This window comes from Equus quagga, chromosome 3, assembly GCF_021613505.1.
Source record: "Equus quagga isolate Etosha38 chromosome 3, UCLA_HA_Equagga_1.0, whole genome shotgun sequence".
NCBI lineage: Eukaryota > Metazoa > Chordata > Mammalia > Perissodactyla > Equidae > Equus > Equus quagga.
Window position 1 is genome coordinate 122877840 of NC_060269.1, and position 17948 is coordinate 122895787.

The 17948-nt window shown below is 40.2% G+C and overlaps 1 protein-coding gene across 7 annotated transcripts in view; it reads right to left on the reverse strand.

The window, feature by feature from the left end:
* LOC124237322 (putative methyltransferase NSUN7) overlaps nt 1-17382 on the reverse strand; it is a 37551-nt gene extending 20169 nt beyond the window's left edge. For 6 of the 7 annotated variants that reach the window (XR_006887980.1, XR_006887979.1, XM_046656829.1 and 3 more), the window contains exons 1-5: nt 17242-17382; nt 16550-16938; nt 9195-9253; nt 8683-8813; nt 278-430 (exon numbers count right to left, since the gene is read on the reverse strand). Coding sequence is in view for 5 of the 7 variants with exons in the window: in XM_046656829.1 (XP_046512785.1) it covers nt 278-430; nt 8683-8813; nt 9195-9253; nt 16550-16859 (653 nt within the window). In the remaining 2 variants the exon portion in view is untranslated. Of the gene's footprint in view, nt 1-277; nt 431-8682; nt 8814-9194; nt 9254-16549; nt 16939-17241 lie in introns of those variants that run through there. The other variant, XM_046656831.1, reaches the window with a different exon arrangement.
* Between the last annotated feature and the right edge of the window lie 566 nt (nt 17383-17948).

The window sequence follows — 17948 nt, forward strand, 5'->3', positions numbered from 1 at the left end:
TTCCTACAATAAGTAAAAATACCACTGCATGTATTGCATCTAATGGAACTTAAATTGTAGCCAACAATAAGTTAAAAGATCATTAGAGACAGAAAAGTTAACATATTTATGTAATTACCTTTGGTAATTTGGTGATAAGATCCTGAACCAAACTATGATTCCCCAATCACTCTCCCAGATGTGCCCCCCTCCATTAAAAAGGTAATATTTCTTACCATATTATTTTGAAAGGCTAGTGACTTGAAATATGAATAAAGAATTTGATTAAAACTCTTACCTGATTTTACAAGTATTTATCCAAGCATAAAGTGGCAAAGTGGAGGCCCTTAGTTCCTGGTTCCTAACTGTTTCTGGAAGAATGTGGTAAATTGAAAGGGCATCATGTTTGATTCGATACCTTGCCAATGCTGCAGCCAATTTTGTCTTAAAACTAGAGAGAGAAAATCCATTCTTAGTGACTACTGCATTAAAGACAAGACTATCAATTTTCCACTGGAAACATTAACAAAGCAACTTTAAAATTTTAACAAGTCTTCTATAATTCTATTTCAAATTTTCTAAGTCTAAAATAACAATTTGCCATATGTGAAAACAGAAATCCAATAATCCTGCTTCCTTTTTCCAGTTTTTGCTGCCCCTGTATAGTTGTGCATCTCCTCAGGTATTTACATTAATCGCTGATTGAGAGACAATTTTATGTAGTGGAAGAGGTGTATGATTTAGAGCCGAAATTTGAAATTCAATCCAGGTTCTGTCAGTAACCAGCTATGTGACCTCAGGTATGTTACTGAATCTCTTTTCTCAGCCTCTGTTTTCTCCTCTGTAAAATGTGGCTGACTTTCCTTGCTATTAATGTGATGATTACCAATTGTGTGTGAAATACTTAGCACAGTGCCTGGCACATGGCAGGCACTCATTACAGGCTAGTTATCATTACTTAATAAGATTAAGGAACTTTCATGAATCTGTATCCAGTCCTTCCCAGTTCTGATTATCCCATGCCTCAAAGTTCCAAATAACAGAAAAGAAAATCAAGAACTGGTTAGCGTCACCATGAGGACCCAAGGATTTTCCTTGATCTCATGGCCAACGTTTTTAATGAATGAGAATACAGGACTTACTCTTGACCCATGTTCATAACGTTTCCACAGGAGGAATCTAACTGAATAATAAATCTCAAGGATAACCTTGAATGAGAAATGGGGAAGAGATGCCACAAAAAAGGGCAAGCACAACCTGAGTGGTGTGTGTGGCTGCAGAAAGTTTAAGAAGATTAAGCTTCTTATCCACTCAGTAGAATGAGAAACTTTCACCCAAGAATGTGTTTATGTATGGATGTGTATACATGCACGAGGGGGAGAGAGAAATAGACAGAGAGAGAGAGAACACAGGGGCATGGGAGAGGAGAGGGAAGGGTTATCAAACATTAAACCTTCTAGGGCTATGATAAAATCAGATATGTGTAGTGCTATGTTCTAATGTCACAGAACTACAGGAAGGAACACTAAGAACAATTACATAATATATTAATGCACATCAAAGAATAAATTAATATAAAGGGGGTGAGTTACTGTTCTATATTATACACTGTGAGCTGTTTCTGAATACAGACTATTTTGTTTAAAAAGTCCTTCCAAATATCTATGTAGTTCAAATTTACCATAATAAATGTTATTGAATGAATCATTCAATCATTAAATATAGAGATTAGAGCTGGGAAGCCTAGAAAAATAAACGTGTTGTGTACATAGAAAGAGCACAGCGAGAAATAATTTTCCAAATTTCTAGATAGCAAACATTTCAGACTGTGAATTTTAATACAATTTAATCAACCACAAAGTAATTTAAAGTATATATACAGTTATAAAGATTTTTATATAAATATGCAATATCAGACTGAAGACAAAAACCAAATCCAAATGCTATTAGGATAACCAGACATATTACTTCTGTAAATGAAATATCCCGTGGTTACTAAAAAAACTTCTTCCGTAGCTGTAAGGCAAGCTGCAATGATGAAAACGGAAGCAGAAGTAGCCTTATCCCAACATTCTTGATTCAGAAGTCCATCTCCTGCTACAATTTGAATGTTATCACAGTTACCCAATTATCTCTTTTACCAGCATCCCTGTTGTACGTACAACCAGAACTTTCTTTCTATATGTTAAATTGTAGTTATGTAATTCATAAGCTTAAGTTTTAAATGAGCCCATTACCTACAGGACAGACTCTAAATTCCTTATCATAATACACTAGGATATTAAAAATTTAACCTGAACCAACTCTCCCTTCCTCAATTCCCACCACTCCCATCCACAACACTATCGCTGGTTACATACTGAACGATTTGCCACTCCTATAACATGCCACATGCCCTCGCCCTCTCCCTCTCGCCCCTTCTGCAGTATGGTTTGGACTCTGCAAACAGATTACCTAGGTTCAAATTCTGGTTCCACCAACTACCAGCAATACGACTTCAGACAAGTTATTTAGTTTCTCTAAGCTCTAGGAATTAAGAATAAGTACCTTACTTACAGAGTTGTTGAAAAGAAAAGATACTTTTGAATTAAATACTTTTGTATTTAAAGTCAGGCTATTCAAGAAATGATAATAATATGTTTATTCCTTTACTACTATTAACCAAGTACTGTGATCAGAACTGGACTATAAAGATTAATATGATGAATGGTATAAGATACACAGATAAAGGAGAAAGCAAATGTACTGGGAGAAGAACAAGAGTTAGCCCAAAGGAAATTCTACGAGGAGGAGAAACCGGAGCTAACTACTAAAGGAGGAGCAAGAATTTCCCAGACCACAAGAGGAGAGAAGACACACAGATAGCCTGAGTTTTCCAAACCAAAAAGGGAGAAAAGACACACAGACAGAGGGCAGAGCACCATAAAGATATGGAGGTGTTAAACAACAAAGATTTACAGAGCATGGGGTAGTGAGAGATCCAGGGCTCAAATCACAAAAAATCTTACACACCATGCATAGGAAGTAGGAATTTTTTTCTGCAGGAAATGGAAAGGCATTTAAGGATAGAGAAATAAAGTTAATTCATGAACAAACATTTGCATTCTTACGATATTCCAGGCACTGTTTAAGGTTCCAGAAACAAAGGAGTGAGCAAGGAAGATGCCATTCCTGACATCACCAAGTATAGAGTCTGGTAGGGAGAGACAAAGCAATTATTTTAAAAGGTCCCAAGTACTAATGCCAAGGGAAGGCAGGCTGCTATGGTGGCACAAAGGAGAGGCACTGCTACGGGAGTCAAGGGAAGTTTCCCAGGAGCTAGGTTTAAGCTAAGCCATCGGGGAGAAGTAGGAGTTAGCCAGGAGTAAGGGAGGGGTGTGAGAAGAGCTGACCAGTGTTCCAAGTAGAGGGAGCATCACATATGAGTTATCTGCCAATTCTGAAATATGTGTCTGAGAAATTGAGTGATATGCAGAGCTTCAATGACTCATGGGGCAGGGAACAAAAATGGAAATGCGGGCATGCCAAGTTTATGGAAGAGGGGCTCTGATAAAGTCCCAGGCTTTAGAATGGGTCACCAAATGACAAGCCCAGGAAAACGTAAAAAGGAACAACTGGTCTTCACAGGGACTGAAACCCTGTGAACTTCTAATCATTGCAATCTCTGATTAGAATTGGTCACCTGGGCTTGTTAGTGTCCCAAGTCTGGCTGCCAGTAGCAAAGTATATGCTCTCTCTAAAGGAAGATAACATCGTAGGGCTCAAACGAGATAAACTAATATTACATGTAAAATCAAATTATACCTAATATAGTGTGTCCCAAGAAACTTTATGTCCATAAATCATAGCAAAAAAAAAGCTATCCTAATGTTTCCATTTATAGTAGAAACCTACTGGTTTGTATTGTTAAGCACCTCTTCCCTTCTGGGAATAGAACCTTTCCGCTTCTGAAAATGTTCCTTCCCGCCCTCCATTCACATAACGTTCTTGGGAAGTATCTCTGACTGACTCTATCTCCTTGGCCACAGCTGATTGGTAGGGGGTGGGCACTTGACTCAAACCAAGGTGAAGCAATTTTTCGGGTGTAGCAACAAAGAGGAAAGCCAGACTCTCTAGTGCTTGGTGCTATAAAACGTAAAGCTCCTGAGTTGTCAGCCGCCAAGTTTTCCATTCTGGGAACAAAGAAAGATGAAAGAATGAAGCCAAAGCACACAGAGAAGCAGACACTAGAGTTGAAGAGCGTCCTGATGATATTTTAGTCAAAAGACTTAGTTACTAGAAGCGCAGCCACAGCACTGCCCTTCCTGCAGTCTCAGTGTTCAATTCTGCCACAAGAGGCCTGGTCAGAAATGCTCCCTGTTCACCTCTCCAGTTTGAGGTGGGGTCCTGCCAGCTGCCAAAAAGAATCCTAACTGATATACCATTTTCTTTTCATTAATTTCTTAAAGAAATGGGTTTTACTCCTTTTTGGCTTCAAAATTTTCAGAAATTTTATTTAACAATGAACAAAATAACTCACGTTTCTGAATGCCATTACTAATGCCTAACACATCAGAAATGTGATTCTCTTTAAATATAAATTGAATATTTTCTTAATGACAAAAGATAATCTTCAGTGAACTGCTTGAATGTCTCATAAAAATATAAAGTCAGACATTGTCCTGACAGCTGTTTCAGACTATTCACTAAGTAAGTGAAATAGGCTAATAAGCATTTCCAAAGAAGGGGTGGAGAAAGTATGAGAGAGAAAATCTCATGAACAAGTATTTAGGGAGCATTTTGGCAAATGAGAAACTCTGAAGCATTATGGGGAATGAGAAATTTGGAGAAGATGAGAAAAAGGATATATCAGAGCAAATGTTATTTACCACAGAAATACATGGTTGGCTTAACGTTTATAAACCATTCAATGTAAATTACCTTACCATATTAATAGAATAAAGAAGAAAAAACAAATGATCATTTCAGCCTCCCAAAACTCTGATCTCTGTTTTCTTAACTTAGCAAGACAACTGTTTTCCTCTTGGCATTCCCCTTCCTGCACTGCAGCTGGAAAGTACCTCTAGGCATGAAGCCAGGACTACTCTAGGGCTCACCTCACTTGTTTTTATTCTCTCAGGGATCAAGTTTCTGTGCTGCTTCTTGTCTAATGTCCAAAACCTTTGCCTCATATATTTTGTCCAGTTTTCTCATTTACAATAGGAAGACAAGTCTGATCCAAGATACTCTCTCATGACTATATAATTACATTTTTAAAATATCACACTACCTACCATGTGGAATGGATTGTGGGAAAGTAAGAATTATAGGAAAGGAAACCAATGAGGAGGCTATTGCCTCCCATTGACAAGTGACAAGTCCAAGTGACAATTATGGTGGCTTGGATTTGGATGGTAGTAATGGATGGAAAGAAGTAGATTTAGCATGTTTTCCAACTGGAGTTACAGGACTCGATGCATTAGGTGTGGTATGGGTGCAGGGGAGGGGAAGAAAAAAGGATCAAGGATGCTATCAGGGTAGACAGTGGGGCCTCAGCCGTAATGTGGAGACTTCAGGACGAATACCTTGGGGTGGGGTAGGAGTATGGACTACAAAGTCCTTCCCCTCCTGCTGCCTTTCTAGTCTTTCTGTGCCCATTCTCCAATTCTGCCTCACAAAAGTCCAACAAATTATTTGGCAGAAACATTCTTGGGTTAGTGTGAGGTCATGAGGAGTAAGAAAGGAAGAGGCTGTGGCCTTTTTTTTTTAACCTAGTCGCATAGTATTAAAAAGTTGCATTTTATACAAGGAATGAGTTCTTTTTTTTTTTTTGAGCAAGATTAGCCCTGAGCTAACATCCGTGCCCATCTTCCTCTGCTTTATATGTGGGATACCTGCCACAGCATGGGTTGATAAGCAGTGCATAGGTCCGTGCCTGGGAACCGAACTGGTGAACCCCAGGCCCCAGAAGTGGAGTGCACAAACTTAACCACTGCGCCACCAGGCCAGCCCCAAGGAATGAGTTCTTAAAAACCTTGCATATGTCAAAAATGGTAAGAGGTGTCATCTAGGACTATATCTCTAAAGCCATGAATAAATGAAGAAAAAGATACAAATTGGTACATAAAGTGATAAAACACCAGGATCCCTGGTACAGGCAACAGCAACAAAGGTCAAACACAATTTTCCTAAGGAGAAAATCATTCTCATTCAATTTCTTGCTAAATAATTACTTCTTCCTCTATCACCTCTTAAAATTAGTCTTTATGCCCTCAGTAGAAACATACTATGGTATACTTCAAGTTTACAATGATTTTACTTCCCTGGGAACAACAGCGCCCAGCTCCAAGCCCCAGAAGATCTACAGAGGTTGGCCTCCAGCATCCTGTTTGAGTTCACAATCCCACTCCATTGGCTATGGGAAGTGGCCAGAGGGAATGCATCTGATCCACATGGAACCAATCAAATTTCCAGGGATTTAGAATTCAGAATTGGGTTGTAGAGATAAGAAGTTAGTCTAAGTGAAGAAACTAACATACAACTGTAACATGTAAGCTCAGAAACTGGGGTGCAATGGTAGGGCCTTTCCTACGTAGACTAGAGAAGCAGAGAAGGCAGATCTTCAGAGAAAAAGAGAATGAAGCAGATACTAAGAGAGAAGCAGAGATAAAGTCCTGACATCTTTCCAGTTCCTGATTTCATATTCTTCCTGAGTCCTTGAGTTGCATGAGATATCCCAGTATCTTTGTAAGAATATTTTTCAATTTTGCTCAAGTTAACTGATGATGGCTTCTACTACTTGAAAACTCTTGATTAAAACTCTCGATTAAAACTCTCTGGCATTAGCTTTATACATATATTTTCTCAGCACGGCTCTACTATTCTCTGCAGTTCAGTCACTAAATACAAGCATTTCTCCTCTAGCATATTATGAATTGAGTATAGTATGAACTGGGTATAATAAAACTGATTTAGGAATAAGATTTACATTATATGAAGATCTATCGGTTTGTAACCAGATATGTGTCAAGGCAGAAGGTAGCATGGTACGTAATATGGGGAAAGGGGAAAATCTGGGGAATCAGGAATCCTTTGACAGTAATATTTCCTGGTTCCTCTGGCCTCCTGAGCCACAGCCTTTGCTTGTCCTATTCCCACCTGCCTTGCTGGCATTCTCAGCTAAAATCTGCTGCTGCTGAAACCACAGTCTGGTCTTTCTGACTTGGTTAGAGCCCTGTGGCTTTCCTGGCTGACTCAGTCTAACCTCAGCTCTCATTAGCCTCATGAGACTAAGCTGAGACTTCCATGGAAGTCTCCTGACTAAGTCAAACAGAAACTGAGAGAAGCTCAGAAAAGCTGAAACTCAGAGCCTGTCCCACAGCATACTGCCCCACCGATTTTTCTCTGATGTATCTGCACCCATCCTGGGAGGCAGGTCATCCGATGTAGGTATGCACAGTGAGGTGGTTGCTCAGAAACCCACACAGTAAACAGAGGCGAGATCTTTACTTTTCTAACAGAGATAGGACACAGGTCTGATTGCTCTTGCTCTTCTCCATCCCACAATTTCTCATGGCTGTGACTGACATGAGATATGACTATGTCATATTTTTAATCTTCCGGAGTACTTCAACCAACCCTCGCTATCCTAGGCGGGAGGAGCGGTGGCATATACATGGTTAAAGCCTGGGCTCTGGAGTCAGACTTCCTGAGTTTGAAATCTAGCTACTCCCCTTTCTAGCTCTTTGGCATTCTCCCTTTACCTTGTCTGTGCCTCAGTTTTCCCATGTGTGAAAATACAGGTTGGCAACAGTAGCCACCTCACAGGGTTGTTGTAGCTTCTTATGACAATGACTGATGCACATTAACTGCTCAGTAAATGTAAGATATTATTATTACTCCATTACCTGAGCCCTCTGGTCTCAGCCTTCAATAATTTAAACGAAACTCATTGAATTTGCAATAAAAAATAAAAATATTTCATAAAAATATAAAATCAGATGTATTGACAACTGTTTCAGACTGTTCATTAGGCGAAAATCTTCCTACAAGATTGTTGTTGTCGTTGTTATATTGTACTTTCTATTAAAGTTCAACAACATAATAACAAAAGCCCTAACAACAGTAGCACTTAACATTTATTGACCATTTACTATGTGTCCGGCTCTAAACTAAGCATTTTATATGCATTAGTTTAATCAGTTCTCCCAAACACCCTTCGAGGGAGGTACTACTATTATTCCTGTAGTAGGTTTCTGCTGATATTTAGGGCAAAAAGAAAACAAACTGGGAACATGTTTGTTCTCAACTATGGAGAAGTTTTTTCTAATTTGGCAAAGAAGTGAGTTCTTGTCTATTGTTGGAATTTTCTCATTTAATACATGTCAAATTTTTTTAAGAGCTGTAAACAAAGCTAAGTAAATAAATAATAGCTGTTTCAAATGAAATTTAATTTATGTATGTGCTGAAAATTATTAAGAACTTTTCATGATTTTCTACATGCTTACAAGTTGGATCTTACAACTCAAGTTTTCAAAAACAACTTGATTTTAAATAGTATGTTTAACCTGTTCAAGATTGCAAAGGAACTCAAGAAACTTATGAACTTTTATATTTTTTCTCTGTAAATTAACACTTATTTACACATTATATTGTATACAATTTAACCAATGAAAATACGAACAATGATTTTATATAAAACATCCTTTTTGCTTTTACAATTACCTGATAAGAAGGTTCTCTACTTCTTGAACTTCCGCTATGGACTCTTCATTATCAGAAAGGAGACGAGCTTGAAATTTTCTGTCTTGGAAATCATACAGCATCACAATAATAAGGCTGCTCAAATGATCTGGCTACCAAGGGGAAACACACGAAGAAAAGTATACTAACAACATCTAATAGCACTATTTTCCATTCCATCATTTTTCATAAGAGAGCAGGAATATGAACATTTTTACATACTCTGGTTGGATTCAGAGATAGAAAAGGTCTTCAAAATAGAAAAAAATCCTTTCAAAATAAACCTTTCAAAAGACAATTTTCGATATGTTCCTCAAAACGAAAGGACAAGGGTCAGTATTAGAAGCATTAGAAGTAAGAAAGAGTTAAGGATGTATTTCGAAGATGTCTCAGCACTAAGCAAACTAGTTGTGTGCAGCAAACTAGTGTGAAGGCTTTTTAATACTTTCTAAATAATTATGAGACAGCTAATTATATAAAAGTTGCCTACTTACTATTGTGGTACTTGGAAAAATATAGCTATCTATTAATATAGTTTCCAAAATATCTTGATCTGCAAGACAAGGAAAAGGTCTGTTATTAAAAATATCAAAGCTGAAAATAAAAACTTTGGAATAAAATACACTCTAGACAATGCCATAAAATACTTTTAATTTCATATCTAAAATATACCTCAATTCTTGATAAAGATTTCAATTACAATGACATGATAAAATATTTGTAATCTTCATGAATTCTAGACCCTTATGACCCAGGCTCGACATGGATCATAATCAAAGGAGAAATATCTGAATAGTCAAAGTAATAATAAACAAATTCCAACCTTTAAGTTATGTCCTTTGAAAAACATTAAAGAGGATCTAATTTACAATGTCTTATCCTTTTTATGTATTGCTGGATTTGATTTTCCAATATTTTATTTAGGATTTTTGTTCTATGCTTATGTTCATGAGGGATGTTGGTCTGTAATTTTCTTCTCTTGTAATGTCCTTGTCCATGTTGGTATCAGGGTTATGCTGGCCTTATAAAATGAGTGGGAAGTGTTCCCTCTTTCTCTATTATCTCGAAGAGTTTGTGTTAGATTGGTATTATTTCTTACTTAAATATTTGGTAGAACTCACTAGTGAAGACATTAGTAAGATGACATTTAATCTAAGACCCAAATGACAAGGAATTAACCATGTAAAGATTTGGGAGGAAAGAGCATTCCAGGCAGAGGGATAAGAAAAAGTACTAAGTGGAGGGGCTGGCCTGGTGGCGTAGTGGTTAAGTTTGGTGACTCTGCTTCAGCAGCCCAGGTCTGTGGGTTTGGATCCTGGGCGTGGACCTACACCACTCATCAAGCTACGCTGTGGCAGTGTCCCACATACAAAATAGAGGAAGATGGGCCAATCTTCCTCAGCAAAAAGAGGAACATTGGTAACAGGTGTTAGCTCAGGGCCAATCTTCCTTTCCAAAAAAGAAAAAAAAGTACTAAGTGGAAACAAGTAGATGTATTTTAAAACCTCCACAGAACGCGAGTATTCCTTTTGTTATCACTACTTAAACTATATGTACATCATATAACAAATGCTTTAATCAGTAGAAAAGAAAATTGGTCTAGCTTCAATTCATTCAACATTTATGAAAAACCTACTATATGAATAGCACACATGGAATTTCAGTTTTTATCTGTGGGATGGGCAAAGTAAAAATAAGTGACTAACTTGGGAAGCACAGACTCCAATTTTCACAGGAAATCCTTTGGGAATCTTTCCATATTTTGGCCACCAATCACAGCTGTATGGTACAAGGCAATATCCCCACTTCACTTACAAAGAAAATGAAGTTTAGGGTTTCACACCCATAGCACCTGCAAACCAATTCCTATCTACTTCATAGTAGAGCATGAGTCCCTATATACTTCATACTTCTCAGCATGAGTCCCAGTTTTTGTCACGGAAAATATAGTCCTCATAAGAATGAAGAACTTCTAGGGCTGGCCCGGTGGCTGAGTGGTTAAGTTCGCGCACTCCGCTTCAGGGGCCCAGGGTTTTGCTGGTTCGAATCCTGGGCGTGGTCATGGCACCACTCATCAGGCCATGCTGAGGCGGCGTCCCACATGCCACAACTAGAAGGACCCACAGCTAAAAAAATATACAACTATGTACAGGGGGCTTTGGGGAGAAAAAGGAAAAATAAAATCTTTAAAAAAAAAAAAAGAATGAAGGACTTTTAAGACAGCAGACCTGCATAGGCTATAGAACTTTGAGCAATGGAAGTGCTGGACTCCTAAGAAACAGGAGAGGCAGAATGAAGGGAAAGAAGACGGAATATGATTTTGCCAACATTGCATTTTTTTCTAGGGCTCTTTTCAAAACCGCTATCATCTCTGGGCTGCCTTTGATACTGTGCAGAATGCACTGCCTTTGTATTTCTACAATTCACCTAACATTCTCACACAGTAATATCAACACTAATAATGTATACAGTCATGTGTCACTTAACGACAGGGATATGTTCTGAGAAATGGGTTGTTAGCCAATTTCCTCATTGTGTGAACATCATAGAGTGTACTTACACAAACCGAGGTGGTATAGCCTACTACACACCTAGGCTATATGGTACTAATCTTATGGGACCACCATCACACATGTAGTCCATTGTTGACCGAAATGTCATTATGCAGCACATGACTATACTTTAGACAGTGCTTTCCATGAGCTAGACATTGTTCTAAGTGCTTTCCATATATTAATTCACTTAACCCTCATGACAACCCTATGAATTAGGTACCATCATTATCCCCATTTTATAGATTAGGAAATGAGGCACAGAATGGTTAAACAATATGTTCACAGCCACACTGCAAGTAGTAGATGAGGGATTCAAACCCTGGCAGTCTGAAGCCCGAGTGCCTGCTCTTCATCACAACATTATGCTGCCTTTCCTCAGCTTACTCTTACAACAAACCAGAGTGGCTAAATAACACACACTGTTAATGCCCAATTTGGGTTACTGCAAACCTTGCCTATCCTAGTTGAGGATAATAGCCCCAATTATCTCTAGTCCCCCACTAATTAAAGCCTCTTCCCTTTAGTCTGTGAAGGGAATTCTTACTCTCCATTCCTCACGTTTCCAGTGGGGAGGGCCTTCCCTAGAGAAACATTCCTGGACTTTCCCTACCCCTTAATCACCACTCCCCAAGAAAGGAAAATTGAGTTTGATTGGTGAAGCTGGAAGAAGGAACTGGGGCCTATCTCCCTTCCTCCCCCGGCCCTCTCTCCCTCTCTCTCTGCCAGCATTTCTGCAGGAGGCATGCATGTATTCCAGGAGGTCTTTCACCATGTGCCTCGTGTGAGCTGGGGTGGAGGGGTCTGCAACTCTTCAGCTGTGCCACGGGTTAGATGGGAAGTTCTAATTCAGGAGCAAAGTGTTTGCAAGCCTATTTGACTGGAGATCTAAAGCCATGTCTCCAAGCATTTTTTTTCTCGCTCTCAACTGGTCCCAAACTCAAGTGTAAAGGAGGAGTGCTATATATTGGACTCCTAAAACTTACACAGTCCATCTGGTCATCCCTCCCATTCTGGAAGAAAGACGGAAGATGTTTCTTCTTTTGACTGTCCCCTGTGTTCTCCCCCTCTATTTTTATTATGAATTCATAGAGTTTCCTTCATATGAGTCACTTCTAGAAACTTCACATCAAGAATGTCAAGGCCCTCCTATAATTATAAATATAGGTATATAGGGCTTTTTAATGTGTGGAAGGAGGGAAAGTTGACAAAATTATTAAAGCCTCTTTGGCAAAACTAGTAAGAATAGCCACATTTTTGAAAGGATATTTGAGAGAAGTAGATACCGGGGGAAAAAAGCTGGCATCATGAAATACAAAGTCATTGTTAAAATGAAACAATGTGAAATGATAAAAAACTAGAATTAGGGATGAGGGTTACTATTCTACCACCCTTTCAACTAGATGAAACCCTTCTTTTTATCCTTCTTCCTGCTTGGTTCCCTAGGTATATCATTTAACCTCTTCTTGAGTTTCTCTCAACTTTTTCATCTGCAAATGAGAATCTTCCATTTCAAAAAACTGGTATATCAAAATATATAATTAGGGCCAGACCTGTGGCCAAGTGGTTAAGTTTGCGCACTCCGCTGCGGTGGCCCAGGGTTTCGCTAGTTTGGATCCTGGGCGTGGACATGGCACTGCTCATCAAGCCACGTTGAGGCAGCATCCCACATAGCACAACTAGAAGGACCTACAACTAGAATATACAACTAGGTACTGGGAGGCTTTGGGAGAAAAAGGAAAAATAAAATCTTTAAGGAAAAAAATACATATATAATTATTTTGTGAATTACAAAGAGCTATGTAGATATAAGGTATTATTATTGTCATTCAAGAGAACTGCTTTAACCTCTTAGGTGACAACCAGAGCTTGAGAGGTTGTTGCTCTAGATCATTTTCCTAATGACTCACTGTGCAATCCAGAATTAACTCAGCAGGCCTGGGTGGCCAAGCCCTGCACATTCCAAAGAAAGGTTCAACCCTTGAAGAGCTCCTGGACAATAACCTCTAAGCCCTCAGAGCACCTTGTTGATCGAACTGTCTTTATCTACCTGGGGCCTTGGGCCACGTGGTATAAGCTTGATCTCTGGAAAAGCTAGAGATTGAGGAAGGTCAGTCATGAGGTCACTCCTTGTCTACATGACTGACCCTGCAACAAAAATCCCAGATAACAAGGCTTGGGTGAGGTTCCCTGGTTGGCAATACTTCATTTGTGTTGTCATACAGCATTGCTGGGAGAATCAAGCACTGTCCATAAGACTTCACTAAGAAAGGACAATAGGAAGCTCATACCTGGTCCCTCCTGGACTCTGTCCTACGTACCTTTTTCTGGTGCAGATTTTAATCTCCATCCTTTCACTGTGATAAACTGCAACTATGAGGATAACAGCTTTGTTGAGTTCTATGAGTCCTTCCAGTGAATCAGTGAACCTGAGGGTGGCCTTGGGAACCCCTGATGACAGTTACTAATTCCCAAAGCCATAACTAAACCATACATTAAGCACTTACATGGTTTTTTACTGACAGTTACATGATTATGAAAGGATCAGGTTAATGCCACAGCCAGTTCCTGGTTCTGAAAATACACCGATTACTATACACCTAGAGAGGCAGGAGAAAGAACTAAGCCAGGAATAAGAGCAACAATTTCGGGAACATCTCTTTCCTCTGGTTTTTTTTTTTTCCTTTATTTATTGTTCATTAATTTATTTTTTAAGAAATCACTTTTCCAGTCTTTTCTTCTGTTTTAATATTTAGAATGCCTTGAAATATCCAGAGATTCCCTGAAAAAATAAACTAGCTGCTAGCACACTACTTCTGTGACAGAAGCCAAACTTAATTAGACTGCTCTTCATTACCTTCATTAGCAGAAAATCGACCTCGGGGTTATTTAGTAAAGCAGGACTAGCGGTTGTCTTGATTTAAAAAAACATTATACTGAGTCCTTTAAATCTTTAAAAGGTTAATCAGACAAACAGGACACTCGGCTTTGAAAGAGCTCATACACAAAGGACATCAACAAAGGAGCCAACAATAAAATTGAACAACGGAAGACACAACCAAAAGAATATACTTAACATTTGTATAATTAAGAGATTTTCCTTGTCATTTTTTTCCTTGTACTTCCTTTAAAAAAATATGGTAATATGATCCGATTACCTAATTCACAAGTTTACCCATAAAACGGACCATTACCCAAGCTTTCTTTAGTTTGTACACTAACCTTTTCAGCTTTACTGCTCCTATAAAACTTCAGGGAAGAAATTCTGAGTTTTCTTTTCTGAACCTATACTGTTAAGCCAGACATGAGTTTATAAAATATTACATGTGGAGATATTGATAGAACACTAATAGAAGATAAAAATGAAATGCACGAGAGCCTCCAATATTTTAAAGCAAAATATTAATAGATATTATCATAAGAAGAAAATAATACTTGTGCCAAGTAAACAACCAAAGCCATCTTAGTTTAGAATTTGAACTTATAAAATGAACATTTTAAGGAAAAGCAGGTTTCTAAAGGCCTATGACAATAATTTATCTGAATGGGGTTTTCTGGGTCATTAAAAACATCAAAGACCGTTTCATAAAACAGAAATAAGGATTGAGAGAAAGAACAAGATAATACACCAGACATATCACTAGAGCATGGCCATCTAGTTAGCGCATTAATTTTACAAAAAATAATTTCAGGCTTTTATTATTGATTTCTAAACATAAGAGTCAATATTCTACTAGGAAAAAAATCATCTATGATAGAGTTTTGACATTAACATTAAATACCAACTAATCAGCATAGATGCCCGGGCTGCATTTCATTGTTGCATGGAGAAAATGTTAAAATGTCATCCGACTCATTATTTAAAGTGCAATATTTTGGTTCGTCTTTAAAAGTACATTTTAATAAGGGGGTGAAGAGAAGGGATGAAACAGAATCTGAAAGATTAAATGGGAGGAGGAAAAATCGTTAAGACACATTTAAAAAGAAACAAAAAATCACAAACAGAAAAGAAACACGAAAACTAAAGAGAAGCTGCTTCTTAACATCAGATTTTTTTCTGTGACGAAAAACACCTGGCTTCAAAGTTGAACCGTCATCTCTACAGTCAACCAAAAATATATATTCCTGTCTAGATAATTAATAAGACACTTTAATTCAATTGAGCAATTTTTAACTGCCTATGAGCAAGGATGTGCAAGGCCCAGTAAGAACTAATACTAAGGAAATACACGCAAATGAGTGCTGCCCTTTCAAGGGGTCTCTTTAGGAAGCCATATGCTCACATGTCAGCAATACTGCCAATACTCAAACATTTCTGGAACAATATTCAGTTTACAAACCAATATAAACTTTATAGTTGATATTATATGATAACATACTGTATTATCCTATAGTTTATAGCTAATGCAAAAATAAACATCTTCAGGCCCTTTGACTGCTCTCATAGCAACAATGTTTGGTTCTGTGCTACAGTCAACTCCACACTCCGAAGCTGATAATTCACCACTACTGAGGGAATGTGAAACATTGCATCTCAATCCCTGAAGGCAAATTAGAAAGAGGAATTCTACAAAAGTTTGGAGAAATAAATTTACGAGCTTTCCCAATCAAATTAATTTTGGTATTCATTTCTAATATATTGCGCTTTTTCTTCTTATTCCATCTGTTCCTCTCCCCCGCTCCTTATTGGTTTTTCTACTTGTGAAAGTTCATACACTAAAATACAAGCTGTAAACGCAGAGAACAGAAAAAAGAAATACCCAAGGAGCAGAAACTATAATGGGATACTTCAATGGATTCTTGTTCTTCCCACTAATGGGATTCTTTCCTTGTTCAATTTATTTATTTACTTATTTGGTGAGGAAGATTGTCGCTGAGCTAACACCTATGCCAATCTTCCTCTATTTTGTATATGGGACCCCGCCACAGCATGTCTTTACCAGCGATGTACAGGTTTGCGCTGGATCTGAACCCAGGAACCAAGAGCAGAGCAGGAACTTAACCACTATGCCAGGGGGCTGGCGCCCTTCCTTGTTCAAGCTAATGACTGTGCATTACATCTAAGGACAAGGCACGAAGCTGGGCACCAGGAAATCTGCAGTCACAGTTCTGGCCTGAAAGAGCCTGTTTTCCCGGAACTCTCCTAGTTCCTTGACACTTGCAACTCACCGAAGAGATGCATATGCATAAAAAGAAAAGCTGGTGAGTATGAGGGGGCGGGGAGGGGCTCGGCAGTCTACAAATTCTCTCGTTATCATTTTTTTTTAGTGCTGATTTTCCACACTGGGACTACTCACACTTCAGGGCACTGAAAGCCAGCTCATAGGACGAACGCTGAACGGATTCATCCTCACACTCGGACAAGGACTGCAGGGGTTCACTCCCATATTTTATTAAGACTTTTTCTGGTGACTTTTCGATTCGAATACCCTGAAAAATGTTCGCTGCCATGACGTAAACGGAGTCCGGATAGCCAGTTTTTTCGAGTAAACCAGTGGAGTTGTTTTCGCCGGATGCTGCGTCGTGTGACAGTGCCAGGGAAGCGAGTTGGGAGATCTCGGTATTGTTTTCCTTCGAAAACTCCAGTTCACCTGTGGAGTTCAGCATGTCTGCCTCTTAACTGTCGTCGGTAACTCAAGCTTGAATTACAAGTCAGATGTTTTTCCTTGGACCTTAAGCATCGTCTCTGTGAAAAGAAAAGGGCATCTCGGTAAATCACTCTTCCTGCAGGACCACACCTGGCGGCCCATTTCGTGGTGGCCTGAAAGACTCAGAGGTGGCATTTACCGGCCGATGCGAGCATCCCATACTTGGAGCCGAACAAGCCCCACGAAACCTCCCTACGCTCAGAAAGCGAGGGCGGTGGAGACGGCTAGGAATCGCCTCCGAAGCGACCAGAGATTTCCCCGATGGGGGGCAGCGCTCTCCCACGAGCCGCGTGTGCGGCCCACGGGCGCCCCTTTCACCGACTCCCGCCAACCTCCCTTACCCCAGAGGGCCGATGTTGCCCGGGGCTTGGGGACCGAGACGCGGCAGCCGCTGCACTTCGGGCACCGCAGGCAGGTGTCGGAACCAGTGCCCCCAGGAGCCCCGGGACGGCGGGACGGCGGCCTGCGAAGGCCGTTTGGTTCAAAGGCAGCCTCTCCCACCAGCCGGATTCGGGGCAGGGGTCGCGACTTCCGGTGCTTGGTTCGCTCCGGCTCCCGGAAGGCGGGCGCGCCTCAGGACCTCGCCTGGCTACGCACAGTGGCCCTTCGCGGACGCGACTACGGAGCCGGGTAGAGTGCGAAATGGTGGACCCGCGGGCTCACATCGCGGAAGGGTAGGCCTTCCCCGCCTTTCGCAGGCCTCGGGCCGCGGACCCTGGTTTCCATGGCAGCCGCGGGGGGGCGGGGAGGGCGGGGGGGGGGGCGGGGGGCGCGAACTCCGTCCGAGAGACGTTCCCGCGGGATTTGGCGGGTGCCGGCCTCTCGCTCGGCGAGTTGCTCCTCCTCCTGCATCCCGGGACACCCGTGCCAGCCCCTCCTCCAGGTCGAAGGCTGGTGGCGCAGCTGGACCGCGCGGTCCTCAGGGTCCTCGACTTCTCCAGAATCACGTGTCTCCTCTTTCCCGCGTACCCTTGAAAGCAAGGATACTGCCAACACCCAGCTTAGCGAGTTTAGCAGGGGCGCAGGAAATGTTGAAACAGGTAAGTGT